General features: G+C 39.0%; 1 protein-coding gene across 5 annotated transcripts in view; it reads left to right on the top strand.

The window, feature by feature from the left end:
* CHD9 (chromodomain helicase DNA binding protein 9) overlaps positions 1 to 17798 on the top strand; it is an 80601-nt gene that overhangs the window by 11290 nt on the left and 51513 nt on the right. For all 5 annotated transcript variants that reach the window (XM_042821280.1, XM_042821277.1, XM_042821279.1 and 2 more), the window contains exon 4: positions 1820 to 3423. In XM_042821280.1, the coding sequence (XP_042677214.1) occupies positions 1987 to 3423 (1437 nt within the window). In that variant the 5' untranslated portion in view covers positions 1820 to 1986. The remainder of the gene's footprint in view (positions 1 to 1819; positions 3424 to 17798) is intronic.

Raw genomic sequence — 17798 nt, 5'->3', positions numbered from 1 at the left:
ATTTGAATATGAGAAGATAGAAATTTTTTTTAAGGTAGGGTCAGAAAAATAATGTTCGTGTGTTAGTTTAATTCAGAAGTGTGCCACAATTTGCTTTCGTCTGCTTTTACAGTTTGCAAGCTAAGTGCTTAATGTTTGCAAATTCAAGAACGGCAAAGAGAAACAAAAATCGCAGTTGCTGAGTAAATTTGGAGGGCTTGTTTCTCCAAATTGCTGAAGTTTCCAGGCATGCTTTTCTTCGGGCTGAAGAGATACGATGTGTTTTAGGGATGTGGAAGTAAAAAGCTGGGGTAAAAGTACTTCTCTTACTGGGGAAAAAGAGCATGCTGGTAGCATGATTTATTTTTTTAACTTTGTAATAAAACATTATCTGGTACATAACACTCGTGCTAATTCATACTTTGATACATGTGCCTAATTTTGGTGTCGTTCAGTGTGATACAGGATCCATCTGTTCTCTTTCTGCACGGACCAGAAGTTTTATATACCTCATCCTAACTTATTAGCATAAGTTAGGTTTTATTTTGACCATGGTTGCAACACATTCAGTGGACTGAAAATAGAAGCTGGATGGATTTTCATCAGTTTGTCAAGGACTGTTTTATATTTCATAGGTTCAACAGGAATCTTATGCATAGGGAGAATACTTCAGATTTCCAGGGTGTCCATTTCTGCACGATTTTGCTCACTTTTTTTCCTTGGAGAATAAATTAGTAAGGAATTGCAGTTGAAATGAAGGTGAATTTTAGCAGTTGCATTAGGAATTAAAAGGTGTGGCTTTTTTTTTTTTTAATTTTTTTTTCCTTATGGTAATTAGATAAGTGTATGGGCAGGGTAAAGGAATGATTATTCCTTGAAGATGCTCATTTAAAATGACTGCTTCTCTATTCTAGATGTTTTCTAGTCATTTGGGGAGATAAATTAGAAGAGTTGTTTCTGTTCAGACATTTCCTGTTCACTTTGATCACAATATAAATGGGCAGGGTTTTATAAGAAAAGTGGAAATAACCTTCCTTCCGTGCTCTCCTTTTCTGAAATCCTTGATTGGAAACTTTAATTGGTTGGTGATCAGTGATATTATAAATGAAAAAGCAAAACAACTGATGTTTTAAAATTAGGTAATAAGTGTTCCTGAGCTGAAATTAGTTCTATAACTGTGTTTATCTTTGAATTGCTGTACTCATCGTCTTGCTTTTCCTTGAAATAAGATACAGAAAAAAATCCTATTTAAGTGAGATGAAATACTGTTTGGTTTCAGAATCTTATTTAATGTAAGAGCTGGAAGAAATGCAGTATCCCAGCTTTTCTGCTGAAGCTGGGCTAACTATTAGGAAGCGTAGTTTACTTCCTCTCAGGTTTCTTGTTTGAGCATAGTATACAAAATGTGCATAATTTTCTATGGTTTCTTTCTACAGCTGCTTAAGAATGACACATGAGTGAAAAATGAATTTTATTTAGTGTTTTCTGAAAAACACATTAAAGGTACAATTTGGTAGCTTTAATGAAAGTGGCAAAGGGGAGTCTGAAATTGTGCTAAGAGAGCAAACTGGGAGATAAAACTGGAACTAGTATATTTAAAACATCACAAGTTACACTAAATACGTAATGGTTAAAAACTGAAAGAGCTGGAGAGAGCATCAACTAACAGCAAGGATAACTCATAGATTTGCTTTAACTAAATTGCCAAATTATAAATGAAATATTGAAAATCCATTTGGTATTTTAAAGAGAGGCAACATGCGGAGAGTGTTCAGATGCAAAGCAGTTATGTGTAATTGCCCTTTTTCTTTTCTTTTTCTTTTTTTTTACTCTCCCATAGGATGTTTTAAACACCTCAAGACGAGCGTTTCATCAGAAGCACTAACGGTTGCTGGCATGCCTTGGATAAGGTGGTGACTGCTGGATGTAATTTGTTTCTGTTTACTGCAGAGAGCCAAAACTGACTCCATTTGGAGTTGAGAGAAATAGCAGTGCAGACCTATCAAGATGACTGATCCTATGATGGATTTTTTTGATGATGCCAATCTTTTTAGTGAGACCTTAGAAGGTTTGTCAGATGATGCCTTTGTTCAACCTGGACCTGTTTCGCTTGTTGATGAATTAAATTTAGGTGCAGAATTTGAACCTTTGCACATAGACTCATTGAATCATGTGCAGGATGCTCCGAATCAACAAAAGTTGAGCGACTTTGAACAGCTGAATCAGTATGATTCCCTGAAACTTCACCAAGTGAATCAGACTTTTAATAGTTCAACAGACAACGTCTTATCACCACACTCTCAGTTCAACTGTTCACCAATTCATCCGCAAAACCAGACTAATGGGATGTTTCCAGATGTGGCCGATGGTAGTCCCATGTGGGGTCATCAAACTGCCACAACTGTTTCAAATCAAAATGGGTCCCCCTTTCACCAAGGACATTCTCAGTCTATGCAGCAAAACAAAAGCTTTGTAGCACACCATGACTTTGCCTTATTTCAGGCTAATGAACCACAGCATCAGTGTGCCTCGCTACGATCGCAACAAAGCAGGAACAACACGGGGCAAGATGCTCTGAGTCAGCCAAAAGACTTCTTGGAAGTTAACGTATCTACTTCTCACAGAGTCAGTGTTAACCACCCACCTCCAGTTTCTAATCCTTCAACTTCACAGCAGCCTCTGTCTGTTCAGCCGTTTTCTCAAACTGCAAATGCTTCATTACATTTTTGTGGGAATCAAGAAGGAACTTTTGGTGGACAGTCCCCAACGATTACTCCATGTTCTGTCAATAACGGCCAACAATTTTCATCTCCTTATTCTTACTCTAATAACCACATTTCTCCTACCAGCCTTCTTCAGTCTACCACAGCTCTTTCTAGTAGCCAGCAGACACATCCAATCTCTGATTTCACTGGAAGCGATGCCTTTACATCTCAAACGGGGACCAAGCAAGACACAGCTGAGCACATGTTAAATGCTAATACACCTTTGAATTCAAATAGTTTTCAAATGTTGCATTCTTCGCATCCTCAGGGCAACTTTAGTAGTTCAAAGCTCTCTCCTGTGAGTATTAGTTTTCCAGCTTCTGCTGGTTCTGCTTCTCAGATAAGCCATTTCACTGACCCTATTGAGAGCAACGGTTTTACATCTTTGGATGATAACTTACTTCATCAAGTTGATGCTCCAAACGAACCATTTACAGGACTTGACCCAGATGACCTCCTTCAGGAAGATCTTCTACCACAGTTTGATGATTCTGCATTTGTTCAGGATAGCACAAGCCATGTTTTAGAGCATGACCTAGAAGACCACATAACCCCACATCCAGTAACACAGTCATCTGATATTGTTCGGGCACAGTCTCAAACTCAGATGCATCCCTGGCATTCTTCAGTTTCTAGTCAGCATCTGCAAGACAGAAGTCGTGTAACCTTCCAAGGACAGGTATGTAGGGGTTTTGGAGCATGGGAGTTTACCTGTCTGGTTTGATTGATCTCATATTGGAGCTTGTACCAAAGCAAAGTGATGAAATCTCAGAGCTTTTGGTGGTAATTGGCTCTGAGGAACTGCTAGTCTAGGAGAAGGCTGTTGCAAACCTGCTTTCTCTTCTGTTGTTTTCCTGCTGTTGTAGAAAACAAGATTTATATGACCTGAGATACTTATTCAGAGAAAATGAAGTCAGTCCTACTTACTTTTCTGAAGTACAGCAGAGAAAAGTGTTTTATGCTTCAGGTGCAAATACTATGACTTACTGTATTTTAAAGTACTCATAGCAAAGCATTTTTTAAGAGCTTTAATAAGACTTATTGGTGTGGCTGATTTCCTGCAAGGGTTGTACAGTTTTATTGTTCTATTGGTCCTTTGCTTGGTAACTTGGTGCTCGTGCTCATTAACTATAAAAATACTTTTTGTTTGCTTTCATGTGATTAGTAGTAATAGAAGAAACTATGCCTATTTTGTGTTCTTTTTGTTGTTGTTGTTGTTGTTGTTGTTGTTGTTGTTGTTACTTCTGACTAAAAAATCTCCAGTTCTTCCATAGCATCTACATCTACTGCATGGAGAACATGAATGCTTAAGACTTGCCTTTTTTTGTTCTAATGGGGTACAAGAGAAATGAACTGTGGAGATGATGCTTTGCATGTTATCTGAAGGAAATTAAGATTGTATGAGCATTGAAGAGTTTAGAAAAGCAGTGCTTCAGTGACTTGAGTATTTGAAACACAGTTTTATTGATTTATTTTTGAAAGCTTTCTGTCATGAGAAAGAAGTGAATTTTCAAGTAGTTCCAATTGGTTGAAATACAAACATTACAATCATTTCTTTTAGCATACTGACTCTCATCTCCATCTGTATCACCTCGTGTTTTGTTGGAAGTGTGTACACAGTAATAAATAGAAATGTAGGCTGGTGTTTCTGGGTTGCTTTGCTCTGTTGGAAAGAAGAGGGCCCAATGTATTTCTCTGGTTCAGTAGGCTGTTGGTTCAGCACAGTTGCTGCTGATGTTCAGGAAGCAGGTAACTTTCAGTTTCTACTAGTGAAGCTTTTGTTGGTGTTGTGCTGGTATGTTGTTAATAAAATATGCATACAGCATATGGAATGATGTGGTAAGGTGTCCTCATGCCAGTGGTATCTAGCAGAGAGCAGTGTGATGGGATCTAGACGATGCTGCAAGGATGGCAGTGCCCAATGTCCCTGCCACGGAGCTGGGCTCATCAGCCGTGGTGCTGTGGCACGTGGGAGTGTGGGGTGGGTGGGATGTGGAGTCCTGGAGAAGTGGGGGTGGTGAGAAATGCATGGGGACTGTTTGTGAGCAGCATGCAGGATACAAGTCAGGTAGTGAAAAGTGAGTCCAGTTAAACCTTTTGGTGCTACAGCTCTTGTGTTGCACACAGCACAGCAGTTTCAAGCCTGCATCAGCCTCACTGACATGGGTTCAGTGCGTTGTTTGGTAAGTAGGAATAGAGCTCTGTGGCCTGTAGGGAGTGTTTAGGTATTCTGGGGATGTTGCTTTGTTTCTTTTAGTATTGGGAGAGCAAAGCGATTTGACAATATTTAAAGACTTGACTTTGTCCCTTCACTTTCCCTTTTACTTTTTTCTGGAACTTTGAAATGAAACCAACAGAAAACAGTTATAAAAGCTGCTCAGCTGTTCTTTATTACTGTTTGTTGATATGCAGTAAGTTGTATGAGTTGGATTCTGACCTTAAGTTTATCTAATAGAACATATGTTCAGCGTTTCCTTCAGGAACTGGTCATGCATCAGTAGCTGTCAGACAATCTCAAGGCATGTAGGGAGGAGAGAAGCAAATAATATAGAAGCCTCTTTAAACCTGAAATCTACATCATGTGAATTAGTAATAGAGAAGTATAACAGCTACTGATGCTACGTGTTTCAGGTGTCCTTTTCTTCTTGCAACTCCAGGAGGAATTTTGATTCCAGTTCTGATTTCTGTTGCTTCTTTGATAACTTTGTAGAATTTTGAGTTCGAGATCAATTTCTTTCAGCTTTTTTTTTTTTTTTTTTTCCTTACAAATGTGTGTAGTTAAACTAGAGAGGGGAAAAAGTGGTGTATGGGAGAACATGGATCTTAGTGAAGCTGGTTGTGTTTAGATCAGGAGTTAGGTAGGATGGGATTATTTTTTTTTTAATTTTTTTTTTTAGTATTTGTAGGAAAAAGTAAAGAAATATTTACCATTTAGCAATGCTTCGTACTGGATTTTCTATCCATAGAGGAAACAGTTACTGGGAGATTTGTTTTCCTCAGTTTTACTTTGATAATGATGGAGCTTTTTTGGACGATAACTTTCATTATATGAAATAGTTAATGAACTGTAGCAACCAGAATGGACCCAATGTTATTCAACCAAAGACGTTCGAATGCAGTTAGACTGAGATTATTAAAAATCGAGAGAAAATTGAATATTTTCTGTTCTGCTATTTGAAAGGAAACACGTTTATCACAGTTCAACTTATAAAGCCACTCTTTCAATACAAATTAATTTCAAAACTAATGGCTCAGTGTAATGGTGTACAATTAAAAGCAATCTAAAATATCTTATGCTGCTGTTGCACTTTCTATGCCTGCTGTAATTAGATTATAATTGTAAATATATTGTTGCTCTTAATTTTACATCATGCATTTTTCATCATAGTTTGATTATGAGAACAAAGTGAAGTGGAGAAATACACAGGAGATTCATGTAGTCCTACCCTTGGCTAATACAAAGCTTCTGTTCTTTTTACCTCCACTTGAAACTGTTTTGCAGATAGTCTATTTGTTTTTCATAAGTTTAAAGAAGGTGGCAGAACTACAGGCCTCAGTGTTCAGTTTAGAAGTAAAAGGAAGTTGGAACGGGGCGCAAATTGACCTGAGAGAACACTGCAACCATCTCACTGACTGTTATTTTGTAATAAGCTTTTTAATCTGCTCTAGATACATAAATGAAAGCAGAATAGTTGAAGTTGAGCTAACAAATAATATTCCATTAATAACTTCAAGTGCTATAGCACAAGGTGGCAGTCTCAACTTTTTTATTAGAGAATCTTTTTTTCCTTTTAATTGTGATTAAATGTTTGGTACCTAACTTGATATTTCAGTGTGTTCATGACCTCCAGCATCCCGCATCTGACTTCTGGTTTCTTTTAACACTGATTTGAAACCTGAAAGTGCTTTTTTGCTTGCAACTTCATGTTTTCCTGCTGCGTGTTTCAGAGCAACAGATGACACTGTTTTAGAAGAGAACTTGTGTTGCCCTTATTGAAACCTTAGATACATTGGCAGCTCTGTACTTCTGAGCATGTATGAGTATATGGAAGTGGATGATAAGCCTCACCAGGGAGCTCTGGCAGCAGGTTCCTGTCCTGCCAAGTTTGTGTCCTGCAGCACATCACAGCCTCGCACCTCTGGCTGTTGGCAAGTGCCTCCTTTTTGTGTCACCTCTGAGTTTTGTACAGGTATCCCTTGCATCATTTCATTTATTGTTCTGCTGTTCATTGCTGTTGTATGCAAAATCTCAGATTGTGTCTTTTTTATGGAAGATGTGGAAAACAGTGATGTGTTTCTCAGGCAGTTATGGTAGGCCCAGCACTCCAGTTAGTTGATAGGTGCTGTGATAGAGGTTGCACAGAAATTAAGGATATGGTATTTTTCAGAGTGTATGTCTTATATTCTATATAGAGCAAGTGAACTTGTAATGAGAAACATTTTCAAATACTTAGTGATTGGCCCACATTGCTTTTCTGTGAGAAAGAATGGTTTTTCTGTGCATGGTTTCTAAGCGTTCTGCAAAACAAGATGGTAAAATTATGACACTGTTGTTTTCACTGCTTGTGAAGCAGTGGATGACAGTTTTCAGTCGGACTAAGCATAATAAAATCTGTGTCTCAAAATTTTTCCTACTTTACATTATTTGGAAACTGAAATCCGGACATCTGTTGCAGTGAAAGCATTTGTATTTGATGGGGTTTCTTTTAATCTTGAAGTGTTTTCAGAAATGTAAAATAAAGTCCTTTCCTCCTCTAAAAAAGAGCCCTGAACCCTCATCTCTTTCTGAAATGCTGTTGAGCCTATCTCATATCCATTGGATCTGTACTATACTTATTCCTTAATTATGGTTAGTTTTATGGAGGGCGTTGTCATGTTAACAAATTTAAATCTCCGTTTGAACTTGCCTTTCAAACATTTCTAGGAGTCATATCCTATGAGTTCAGATCTGTCTGCAGTTTTGACCTTCCTTGCAGCTGGAGTAGCTTAATAAGTTGTCTCTGCCACAGTGAGGCAGCAAAATTCAGTTGTCATCTCCCAGCACCTAACAGAAGTTTATCATGCCTGGAAAAGTAACCAAAGTAATCCCTGACTTTGTTTTTGCCATCTTTTTCTGCTTTTTGCTTTTACTCTTTTCCATGGTGCCCACGCATGTAGGAGGAAGTGAAAGTGGCAAAGCTGTGTCAAGTGTCTGCAGTTACCTCTGAGCTGAGCAGTGCAAAGCAAGCAGTTTTTCCAACTGGAACTGTATGGAATGTGCTTTCATTAGCAGTCTGTGGCTTTTTGCCAATGATGTATTCATCACTGAAGTTGGTGATTTTTTGCTAGCTTTATAAGTGAACACGTATGAATCATTTTATTTTGTATATATTTTATCCAAGTTCTAGAGGAGCATTTCTTACATTTTGTCATCTTAAAATGAGAAATTGCTTGGGATGGAGGAAAGGAAACATGAGATTATCATGAGATTAGTCTGTAACACACTTACTGATGAATATTTGTTACTGTTTGTAATTTACACATTTTTCATCTGCCTTGCTTTTCCTTGGGAATTGTGGCTCTGTAATAGGGAAATTGATGAAATTTTAAAAACAGGGAAAATTACCAGGGTATTCACTTTACTATTTTGAAGACCTTATGAGTTTGTCAGTTATGAGTGTTTAATCATTCTTCTTGGTTTTGAGTCCTTTTAATTATTAGTAGCGCTTTGCTTAAGTCTCTCTGAACCCTCTGCAGTTGTTGGATATGGAGGCTGTCTGATTCTGTGTACTTCCTCTTGAAAAAGAAATTCTTGCTGTTGTAATGGTTGTTATAATTTAAGATATCATTTTTTCCTGTGCTAATTGCATGCTCATTAGATGACTGCAGTAATTGTCTTCAAAATGTGCCAAAAGAGAGCTTTCTGTAAAAGGCAGTTAACAGATGGATCAATGTACAGGAGTAACCCTGCAGATCTTGAGGTGAGACTGGTTGACAAAAATAAGTAAAATAAAGTTACTTAAATTGATAATGTAGAATGAGTATCTGAATACTTACTGTTTGCAAATTGATGTCTTGTTAACATTGAAGACTGTGAAGCAGAGTAATGATATAACTGTGCAAGCTCAGAGTCTGGAAGTTGTACCTAATTACAGAGCAAGAAAGGAAAAACTTGTCTTCAGTTGTTTCCAGAAGACAGCAATCTGTTGAACTGAGGAACTGTTGAAGAGGCTGTTCAGTATATGGTGAAAGTATAAAGGAGAAGGTAGAAAGGAGAAAAAGCTCCTGTTCTTCTGTCGTGTGTTAATGCATCTTCTGTGCTGTGAACTGAACTGCAACACTGATTGAGGTGCGGAGGAATTTTTTGCCTTTATTTTAGCCAGACCTAAGGGGTAAAAGTTCCTGATTCATTTTAGTGCTTCATGTACAACATTGTGTATTAGCAGCGATAGGGAGGGAAGGAGTGCTGAAATGGGAAGCTCGTTTTTTGGCAGTACAGCCCAAGTCATTGTATGTTGCAGTCACAAATGCCCAGTGGGTGTGAGTGGGCTCATGGTGGGACTTTCCATTGGTACCAGTGGCGAGTACTGATCCGTCCAGTGCTGTTATCTCAAATCTGAGTTGTTTTTTAATGGCTTCAGACACACCATTGCCTCCACAACTTCCAGAATTGCATTTCGTCTTGAGACAGTTTGTAGAAAAGTAATGTTCCATAGAGTGCTTGGGAAATGGAAGCAGAACTTTTAAATGAGTTTATGAGTACTGTGGTTTTGAAGGCAAAGAATCTCAAGTACATTTGGAATTGATGTGGCTTTTGTCCAGATGTCAGTGTGTTTTGTGCACTCATGTTTTACAGTTTCTTTTGGCTGTAATGTTAATTCTAAACACATAAATCAGAGCAGTTTCCAGTGCTCTGTCCACCCAGATGCCTTGTACGGCTGAGAGGTGTTCTTGTCTTGCTAGTTCCTCAAGATACAAAATTTGCACGAGCCTCTGGCTGCATGGATTTCAAAGACTCTCAAGAGTGGATTGAATTTGGCAGCTCTTAAGGATGATAAATACAAGTGAGTCGATTTCTTGGGTGATGGAGCTGAGAAGTCATCTGTTGATTTGAATAATTTTGATAAATGAATCTAGGAGTGTAGCTTCAGACTAGGAGCAGTTGACAAGCCTTATATTTTTGAACATAGTATAATTTGTATTTATTTTTATTTTTTGAGTGTGGCAGGCTTTCTTTTGCGTGGGTTATTTAGCTCGTGCTTGCACTTGTTCTGTCTTTTTTTGCTCTCTGTGTCTTAGTGTGAAAGCACTTCCATTTGTATCTTAGGAAAGTGTTCCCACTTGGGCGTACCTGCTGTTCAGGAGTCAGTCTGTAGTTGAAGGTAATTTCAATGTTGGTAGCATATTGTATGTTTGCACGTAATGCTACTCAGCAGCATGCTGAACAGCAAACCAGAACTAGCTTTATAGATTGATAGGAAGTCCTACGTTAGGGAATAATCGTGGCATAATTGTAGTTTGTATGTTAGAAAGAAAAGAGCTGGCCTTTCTGTTACAGAAAACATCTCAAATATTTTTGTTCTGAACATTTGTTTGCTTTTATTACAGCATGAAACATTGTTTCAGGAAGAGAAAACAAAGTTTTTAATCTGGTTGTTTTCTTAAAATAGAGATTGGAAAGGCCTTGCTCCCAGGTTGTAGCAGCAGCAAGCTGTAGGTTGGCATGCTGTGGCTGCAGTACAAGTGTACTTGCAGGAGCAGCATCAGGGATTGCTTAAACACTGAGTGGAGCACTGTGCACACAGACCCAGGGAAACTCTCCAAAATTTAAGTTATTAGAGCTGCTTCTGGAGTCCTAAAGCATTGCAGTGCTGAATATTTTAATAATACTTAGAGCTGTGAAACTGAAGCATGATTTTAACATCTGGTCTGTTACAAGCTACATTACAAGTGAGAAAAACACCGTGAAAGTGCCAACTTTTCTGTGGCCTCAGTGTATTGTTGTGATTATTCCGAAATAGTTAGACTTCGGGACCACTGATTTTAAGTCGTGCCCTCTTGATTCTGTTATGTCTGTGATGGTGGATTTCTAATAGTAACTCACTGTGTGTTCAGACTGGAGAAATACTTGTCCTGTTGAAGCTGTCATTGAGGAAGGGGTTGTTTGATGCCTGTCAGCCCTGATTATGTTCAGTCAGACAGGTGTTGCATCATCTCTTCCTTTGGGGATTTTGGTTTGCAATGAAAAGCATGTCGGAATTAGAAGGTGATTTCTAGACATACATAAGTGTGCTCTCTTGTTCTTTCCCCCACCTTCCCTGTTTTAAATGGCTTTTGATGTGGTTTTTCATATCATGCCAGTGGCAGTCGTTACAAAGAACATCTGCCCACAAATCTCAGTGGCGTGGCTACGTCATCTTATGGCACGGATATGCATACAAGGACAGGGAAAGGCACCTTAGCATCTCATCTTTATTGGTGGAATTCAGTAGAGAGAAGTTTTAAATGTACGAGCTGAACAAAAATATTTCTTAAAGTTTGTTTTACAAGAAGCAATGCTGAAGTCAGAACTTCTCATTAAAAGAGCAATTAAAAAGAAAAAAAGAAAAGCCAAATTTGTTTTGAATTTTCTGTGTTGTAGCTCTTAACTTATGTTATCCTATGGAGTATTCTTTCACCTGTAGTCATATGGTGTTAGGAAATGTGATCATGTCCTGGTCCTCTACAAGAGACGTATTTAATGGGGCCAGGCTGCTCATCTTTTTGACTGGGGAGGTTCTCAGAGCAGGTGAGTGACCCATGCTCAGGTGGGGCAAGAGGCCCAGAGATGTGCTCCTGCCATGCAGTGCTGTCAGTGGCCAGTGTGCCAGCTTGCTGTCTGGTGGTAGTGGTTCCTGCTGCCTTTGGTGTGAAAATCATTTGTCTTGGTCTTCTCACTGGGTCTAGTCCTGTCTTTTGTGCTGAAAGCCAGGTTCTGCTGAGATAGAAGATTACTGCTATGCTTCTTTCTTTTATCTGTCGATCCTTACCAGAAGCTCATGCTCCCTGCTGTTTTCTGTGGCTATTCCAGTGAAGCTTTTGGATGCAGCGTTCTTAGCCTAGAACTTCTTTAGTAGACTTCTGGGAAAGAGACAGTTTAGTTTTTCCTTTGTGGGATTTTTCCTTTGCCTGAAATTGAATCCTGCTGGTCTCCAGTAGTATCCTGTGACTTGTGAGCTCTGTTTTCAAACCAGTGCCTTTTTAATAAAAGCTTTTTCTGTGGGCATGTGGTTTCCCTCCTCTACTGAGGGAGTGGGTGTTGATCAGGGTAATTCTGAAAACTAGTCAATAGAAGTGTTTTTTTTAGGCTTAATTTATGCTGGGAAACCACTTTGGCACTGGAGGTTGAACCCTGGCATTGGAAGCCGTCAGAGTAATTCCTTGAAGCTGATGGGGCAGACGTAGGTTTGTTTGAATTGCAGTGGCAGATGTCTGCCCCCTCTGATTTAAATGGAAGTATGCTGTGCAGTCAACACTGGTTTTAATGATAATACATGACTTCCTAGCTGTTAAATTGGGAAAAGTGATTTATTTTTATGTTGGTGTCTTTTAATGTGCACCGTATGCTGATATTTGTTATGCTGCAATTAGTGACATTGAAGACCTATAAAAAAAAAAGCTATGTTCACAGGTTAGTTGAACTTCTACACTTATTTGCTTTTAGTGAATAAAAGTAAATAAGGAGATCTTGCTTGCAAGTCCTTCTGAATACATAGCTTATTTTGATTTAAAGATAGTTATTGTCTTCCTATTAATGGAATCATAGCTCTTTCACATCTGCTGTCTTCTTTTGTAGCACTTCATTGTTTTGCCATCAGCAGTGAAAATACATGCTGGTTTTTAACTTTTTGGGGTTTTTTTTGTTTGTTTTTTTTTGTGTTTTTTTTTATTTTTTATTTTTTTGTAAACAGAGTGCTTATATCATAGAATCATTGGCAGGCATTGCCCAAGGCTGCAGCCAGTCACAGTGCACAGAGCACTGTGAATGCTATGAATGCTATTCCAGCAGCATTCATACTTCGAATAAACTGCTTCACTTCACAATTTCAAAAGTGAAATTTACAGTTGTGAATTTACAGAAATTTCAATGGAAGTTGATAAATTATGCTGCTAGAAGAAGTTATAGAAGAGAACCTGTGTCTGTGTTTGGTTGAATCTGTTGTCGTTTCTCTGACCTGGCCCAGCTTGCCTTATTGCTTTCTGTGGGTAATTGCAGGGAGGTGCAGAGCCCAGAGGTGGGCAGGTCGGTGCTAGTTGTGCACTGTTCTTGCCTGTTTGCCCATAGCTTTCCTCCCCTGTGATGAAGCAGCTGCCTGGAAGGAGCAGGGTGCACCAAACTGGCCCACAGATGGCTCAGCATCTTGCAGCCCTTCCTGGATGCTGTGGCTGAAGGAGTTGCAGGCTTCAGTCTGGGGCAGAAGAGAAGCTTGAGAGTTTGGTGGAGAGTATGAGGAAGTGAACTTCAGTAGTGAACTTCACGTGGATAAAAAGTGCAGAAACATGGAGGCAGTTTAGGATGTGAGCCAACAGGTAGCAACTTCTTCTGCAGGATTTTGCAGCAAAATCTTGGTAATTTTACATTAAAGTCAACTTTTTTTAAAGGGTTCTTTCTCTTGTATTTAAAAAAATAATAATGTAAAAGTAAACAAAATATCTTGATTTAATACTTTGGAAAGTAAACAGTGGCCAAAACCTGAATACTTTTGAAGTAGTGTAGAAACTCAGGGCTGTAAATCTGAGTAGTACTTATGTTGGGAAAAAGGCTGGGTGTGCAGTGAATCAGTCAGATGAAAGCTGTCTCACATGTTCAACTCTTTTGAGTCTATGCAGCTTTCTTCCTGCTTCTCTCTGCAATTTTTTATGTGAGGAAGTTTTATACGTGCAAAAGGGGGGTGATCTATAATGTATGTAGTCAAGTGCAGGTAGTTGTAATGATCGAGCAATATTGTCTGAGTTTTCATGGTGTTTGTTTCACAGTGTGCATCGTGGCTGGTGTCCATTTGGGTATCAGGTCATTGACATGGGTACTATTACTGCGCTGTCTGGAGGATGAGGGCACTCAGATATGATGGGCCAGTACTGCTGTTCTGTTGGACGCATGGGGTGGGGATGCTGCTCTTGTATCTGGTGCACCTGTAAGTTGGGCTGTTAAATAACCAGCCTGCATCTACTGGATACAGCCTCACTGCGTACGTTTGTATACTGAGCTGAAGATGGGAACAGTTCCAGTAGGTCAGTGATAGCTTGTCTGAGCTGTTGTGAAAATTATGCTTAAAAAGGGATCAAGCTTTTGGTAGAGAATAAAACTTAACGCGTTCAGTATGTTCTGTGTGCAGCATCTCTTTCTCGTGTCCTTATTATGAATGGAGCATATTTAATTTCAAGTATTAATTTTTCCCTATTTCTGATTACAGATGGAATTAATAAATGTGGTTTCTGATTACAGAATACCACTGGTTCTCTGGGTCTCCAAGCAAAAACAAGCTAAGATTTTTGTTCAGACCTTCACTTTGCTTTTTGATCATTCTTGCAGTTTTGGAAAAATGCAAATGCTTAGCTAGCTTCCTCTTGTGACTCATAAGGCCTTCAAGTAAGCTGCTGTATTACTGCAGAGCTTGTTCCCTTCCAGACAGGCAGTTTCTGAAAGAATCTTTCCCATTAGAGGCTGCCTTGCTTCTTGTCAGTGAAAAGCTGATGTTTTAGACCATCGTATCGGATTTGTTTCTGTACTTAAATCTGAGAGTGTGAATTCTTCTTGACTTCAGACAACTGAACTTGCAGATTTGTCTTTCTTTTAGGATGGAAGTTTGAGCACATCAAAAGAAAAAAAAGTAGAAAGCAGTAGTTTGTGAAGTTGATGGTTAGAAAGCTAACTACAGCAGTCTTTTGTTTTTGTTAGACATAGAATTGAAACAGGTTTGAGAAATCAGAAGTACAGTAATTAGAGGCTTTTCAGGATATGTTACTCTAAATTATAAATGTGCTATATTAAACTTCTTTGAAAAAGGGAAGATGATAAACCCCGAGTTTCTGTGAATATACAATTTCCTTAAACCTTCAAAATGAATGCATTCTAATTTGTACATCAAAAATTTCCCTTTCAATCATAGTTCAGTACAATATTGTGCTTAAAATAATCCTGTAGTACAGGCAAAATAGAAAATTGAATGCCATGTGACACTAAAGCTAGAATAAAAATAGGTGTGAAGGATGGGTATTTTGGTCACTTGTACCAAATACCTTCTGAAGAAATATGGATTACAGTAAGGTTTCCATGGTTCTTTGGCTTGGTTGTGCCGGGATGCTATGAGGCAACAGAGGGAGCTAGAGAGGCTCCTGCTTTAGCTGGAGGAAGTTTAGGATTTCTTTTGTGGGAGGATAAAATGAAAGAATGAGTATGCGATGATTTGGTGTCCGAGTGGTGGATTTTGCAGCTGGTGGCCACAGTGGTTGTAGCAGTCTTGGATTCTTGGAGGCCTAAGAAGGAAGGAGGTTGTATTTCATTTCCCCCACTGAGATTTCTTCTCTACTGTCTACTTCATGGCTTTGGAAGGGGCATTTCTGAGATGTCTGTACTTCTAATTTATCTGAAGTAAATCAATGACTTAGAAATTGTGGGGAAGTTGGAAGCATAAATGTGCCAACTTGTCTGACGTAGTTGTGCCGCCTTGCTTTTTTTGCGGCAAGCCAGATAAAAATTGAGTAGCTGTCACTTGAAGTTTAATATGCATGCATAACTGTAACTTGAGAGCTTAGCTGTGTGTTTTAAAGCTAAATATTTCTTTTAAGTCTGTAGTCAATGGTGTGATTATCAAAGCTGCCTTAATAAGGGGCAAAAGCATTCCTTATTCTGTCAGTTGCGGAGGGCGTTCAGTGTATCTTCCTGTTGGTCTGGACTGAGCAACATGGCAAACAGGCCAGCCGGGTGAAGGTATTAATAATGTATTGCCTTGGGATAGCCAGTGGGATATGATGAAGTTGTAGTGGACAAACTTAGCTACGTATCATGTTATACTTAGCTAAGTTATCCCTGACTGTAAGCACATGAGGATGTCTTATGTGTCCAGTTGTGAAGCATCCCATTGGGCGATGGTAGCAGAGGAATGGACTGCTACTCTGCGCTGCCATCTGAAGTTTCACACTGTGCCTCTGTGCTGGTTCTGGTTGCTGTAGGGATGCTTCAGCTTGAGGAGCTGTAGAAGCAGGCTTGCTGATGACTCAAAGCTGCTGTGATTGGATGTGGTCCACAGTAGTGATAGCGGCATTTTTCTGCTCTCCTTATCCGTGTTGCTCTCAGTGTGCTCTTTTAAAATTCAGCACATAGTAGCAGGAATAGAAAATGTTGCCAACAGTAAGTTTTACTTGCTACATTTTGTTACTATGTGTTAGATTTTCCAGAGACCCTGTGCTCACAATGCGGGAAAATAGAATACTGAATCATTTTGCAGTAGGACAACTTGCTTTGCTTGTGTTTCTATTTTGGTGGTGATTGTTCGTGTACTTTTATAATAAATATTTGAATATTTATCACTTAATCTTCAGATAAGTCGTATTGAGATTTCCTGTTGTTTGCTTCTATTTTATGTTGTGGTTTTGTTTTCAGTATTAGAAACGTTAGGAGGTAGTGCCATCTTAGTCTTATTTTGGCATTTTTCTAAGGGAGAACAGGCTTAGTAAGTTTTCTTGCTTTTGAAATCTGAGGAGTTCAGGAAAGACACATCTTAGTATTTTTGTCTACAGAAAAGCGTATGTCCTGAAGTGCAGTACAAATTATTAATTACATCCCTAGTTGTACTTTACATTTACATTGGGTATCCCTTCAAAGAGTCTCTTTACTTTGTGCTTAAAACAAAAAGCAAAAATAAGCCAAATGAGAGAATACCAAGTTTCCTACAGAACAAAGCAAAATAAACAGCTTATCCCACTTGGCTCCAATATTGTTATTGATCAAGTTCTAGCACTGTGAGAGACTACTTCAACTGATGTCTGTTCAGCAGTGAAAGACTGAAAATTAGTGCTGTTTCAGTTAGTGTTGTTATTTCTTTGGAGTTCAAGAGGCCTTCAGAAAAGAAGCTTTGCAGCATCCCACTAGGCATGGTTATGGAAGCTGTCTGAACTTCTTGACCTGTTAAACAGAAGTTTTCCTATTGTAAAAGCATGTTTACCAGTAGAGGATAACTTTTAAATGTACATTCTAAGACTGCCTTTGTTCTGAGATTTCAGTGGATCAATATATTTGTAGGGCTTTGTCTGGGGTTTTTGAACTCTGATGACCGGTCACTTCAAATCAGAACTGTGTTCTTTTCTTGTCCATAAGTACTTTGTGAAATATCTTGTGCGTTTACCTGACCTGTTTTGTAGAGTATTAAGTCAAATGTTGGTTTGTTAGATGGTTGGGTTTGATTTCTTGTTTGTTTGGCTTTGGAGTTACTTAAATGCTGGCAGGTAAAATAATTCAGAACTGTAGAAAAGTACCACAGGTAGTGGTGCTTTTTTTTTGCTGGATCTGTTTGTGTGTTTTTGGAAATAAAGCTGAAACTTCTGGATCCGTAGGGTAGGCAGTAGAGGCTTTGCAAGATCTGCAGCGGTGTGGAATGACTCTACAACTGATCTGAACCCTGGTAATTCAAATCTGTTGTGCATCCACAACTCCCACTGACTTGGATGTGATCATTGCGTTTTCTTCAACAGCTTTGTTTCATGTCAAGTGTAGCAGTACTTCCTGGATACCCAACGTGCAAAAGTGCGCAGAGTTTTGGGCTAAGGTCAGTACAAGTACTCAGTGTTACTGGTTCTTCATGTGGAAAAGCAGCAAGGGCTCTGGGACAGCTGGTTGTCTTTTTATATTTTGTGCTGTCATCCACATAAATGTAATATTTGGTTGAAGCCTTGAGGTAAACGTGCTTTAACTTATGGACTACGGTAACAAAATTTACATTCTGAGGTGACTGTTGTGGATGCCCCAACCCTGGAGGTGTTCAAGGCCAGGTTGGATGGGGCCCTGGGTAGCCTGGTGTAGTATTAAATGGGGAGGTT

Source organism: Centrocercus urophasianus, unplaced genomic scaffold, assembly GCF_019232065.1.
Source record: "Centrocercus urophasianus isolate 14NV4802_14NV808 unplaced genomic scaffold, USGS_Curo_1.0 seq_2, whole genome shotgun sequence".
NCBI lineage: Eukaryota > Metazoa > Chordata > Aves > Galliformes > Phasianidae > Centrocercus > Centrocercus urophasianus.
The sequence above is the reverse complement of the archived record's forward strand: the minus strand, read 5'-3'. Positions and strand labels throughout refer to the sequence as shown.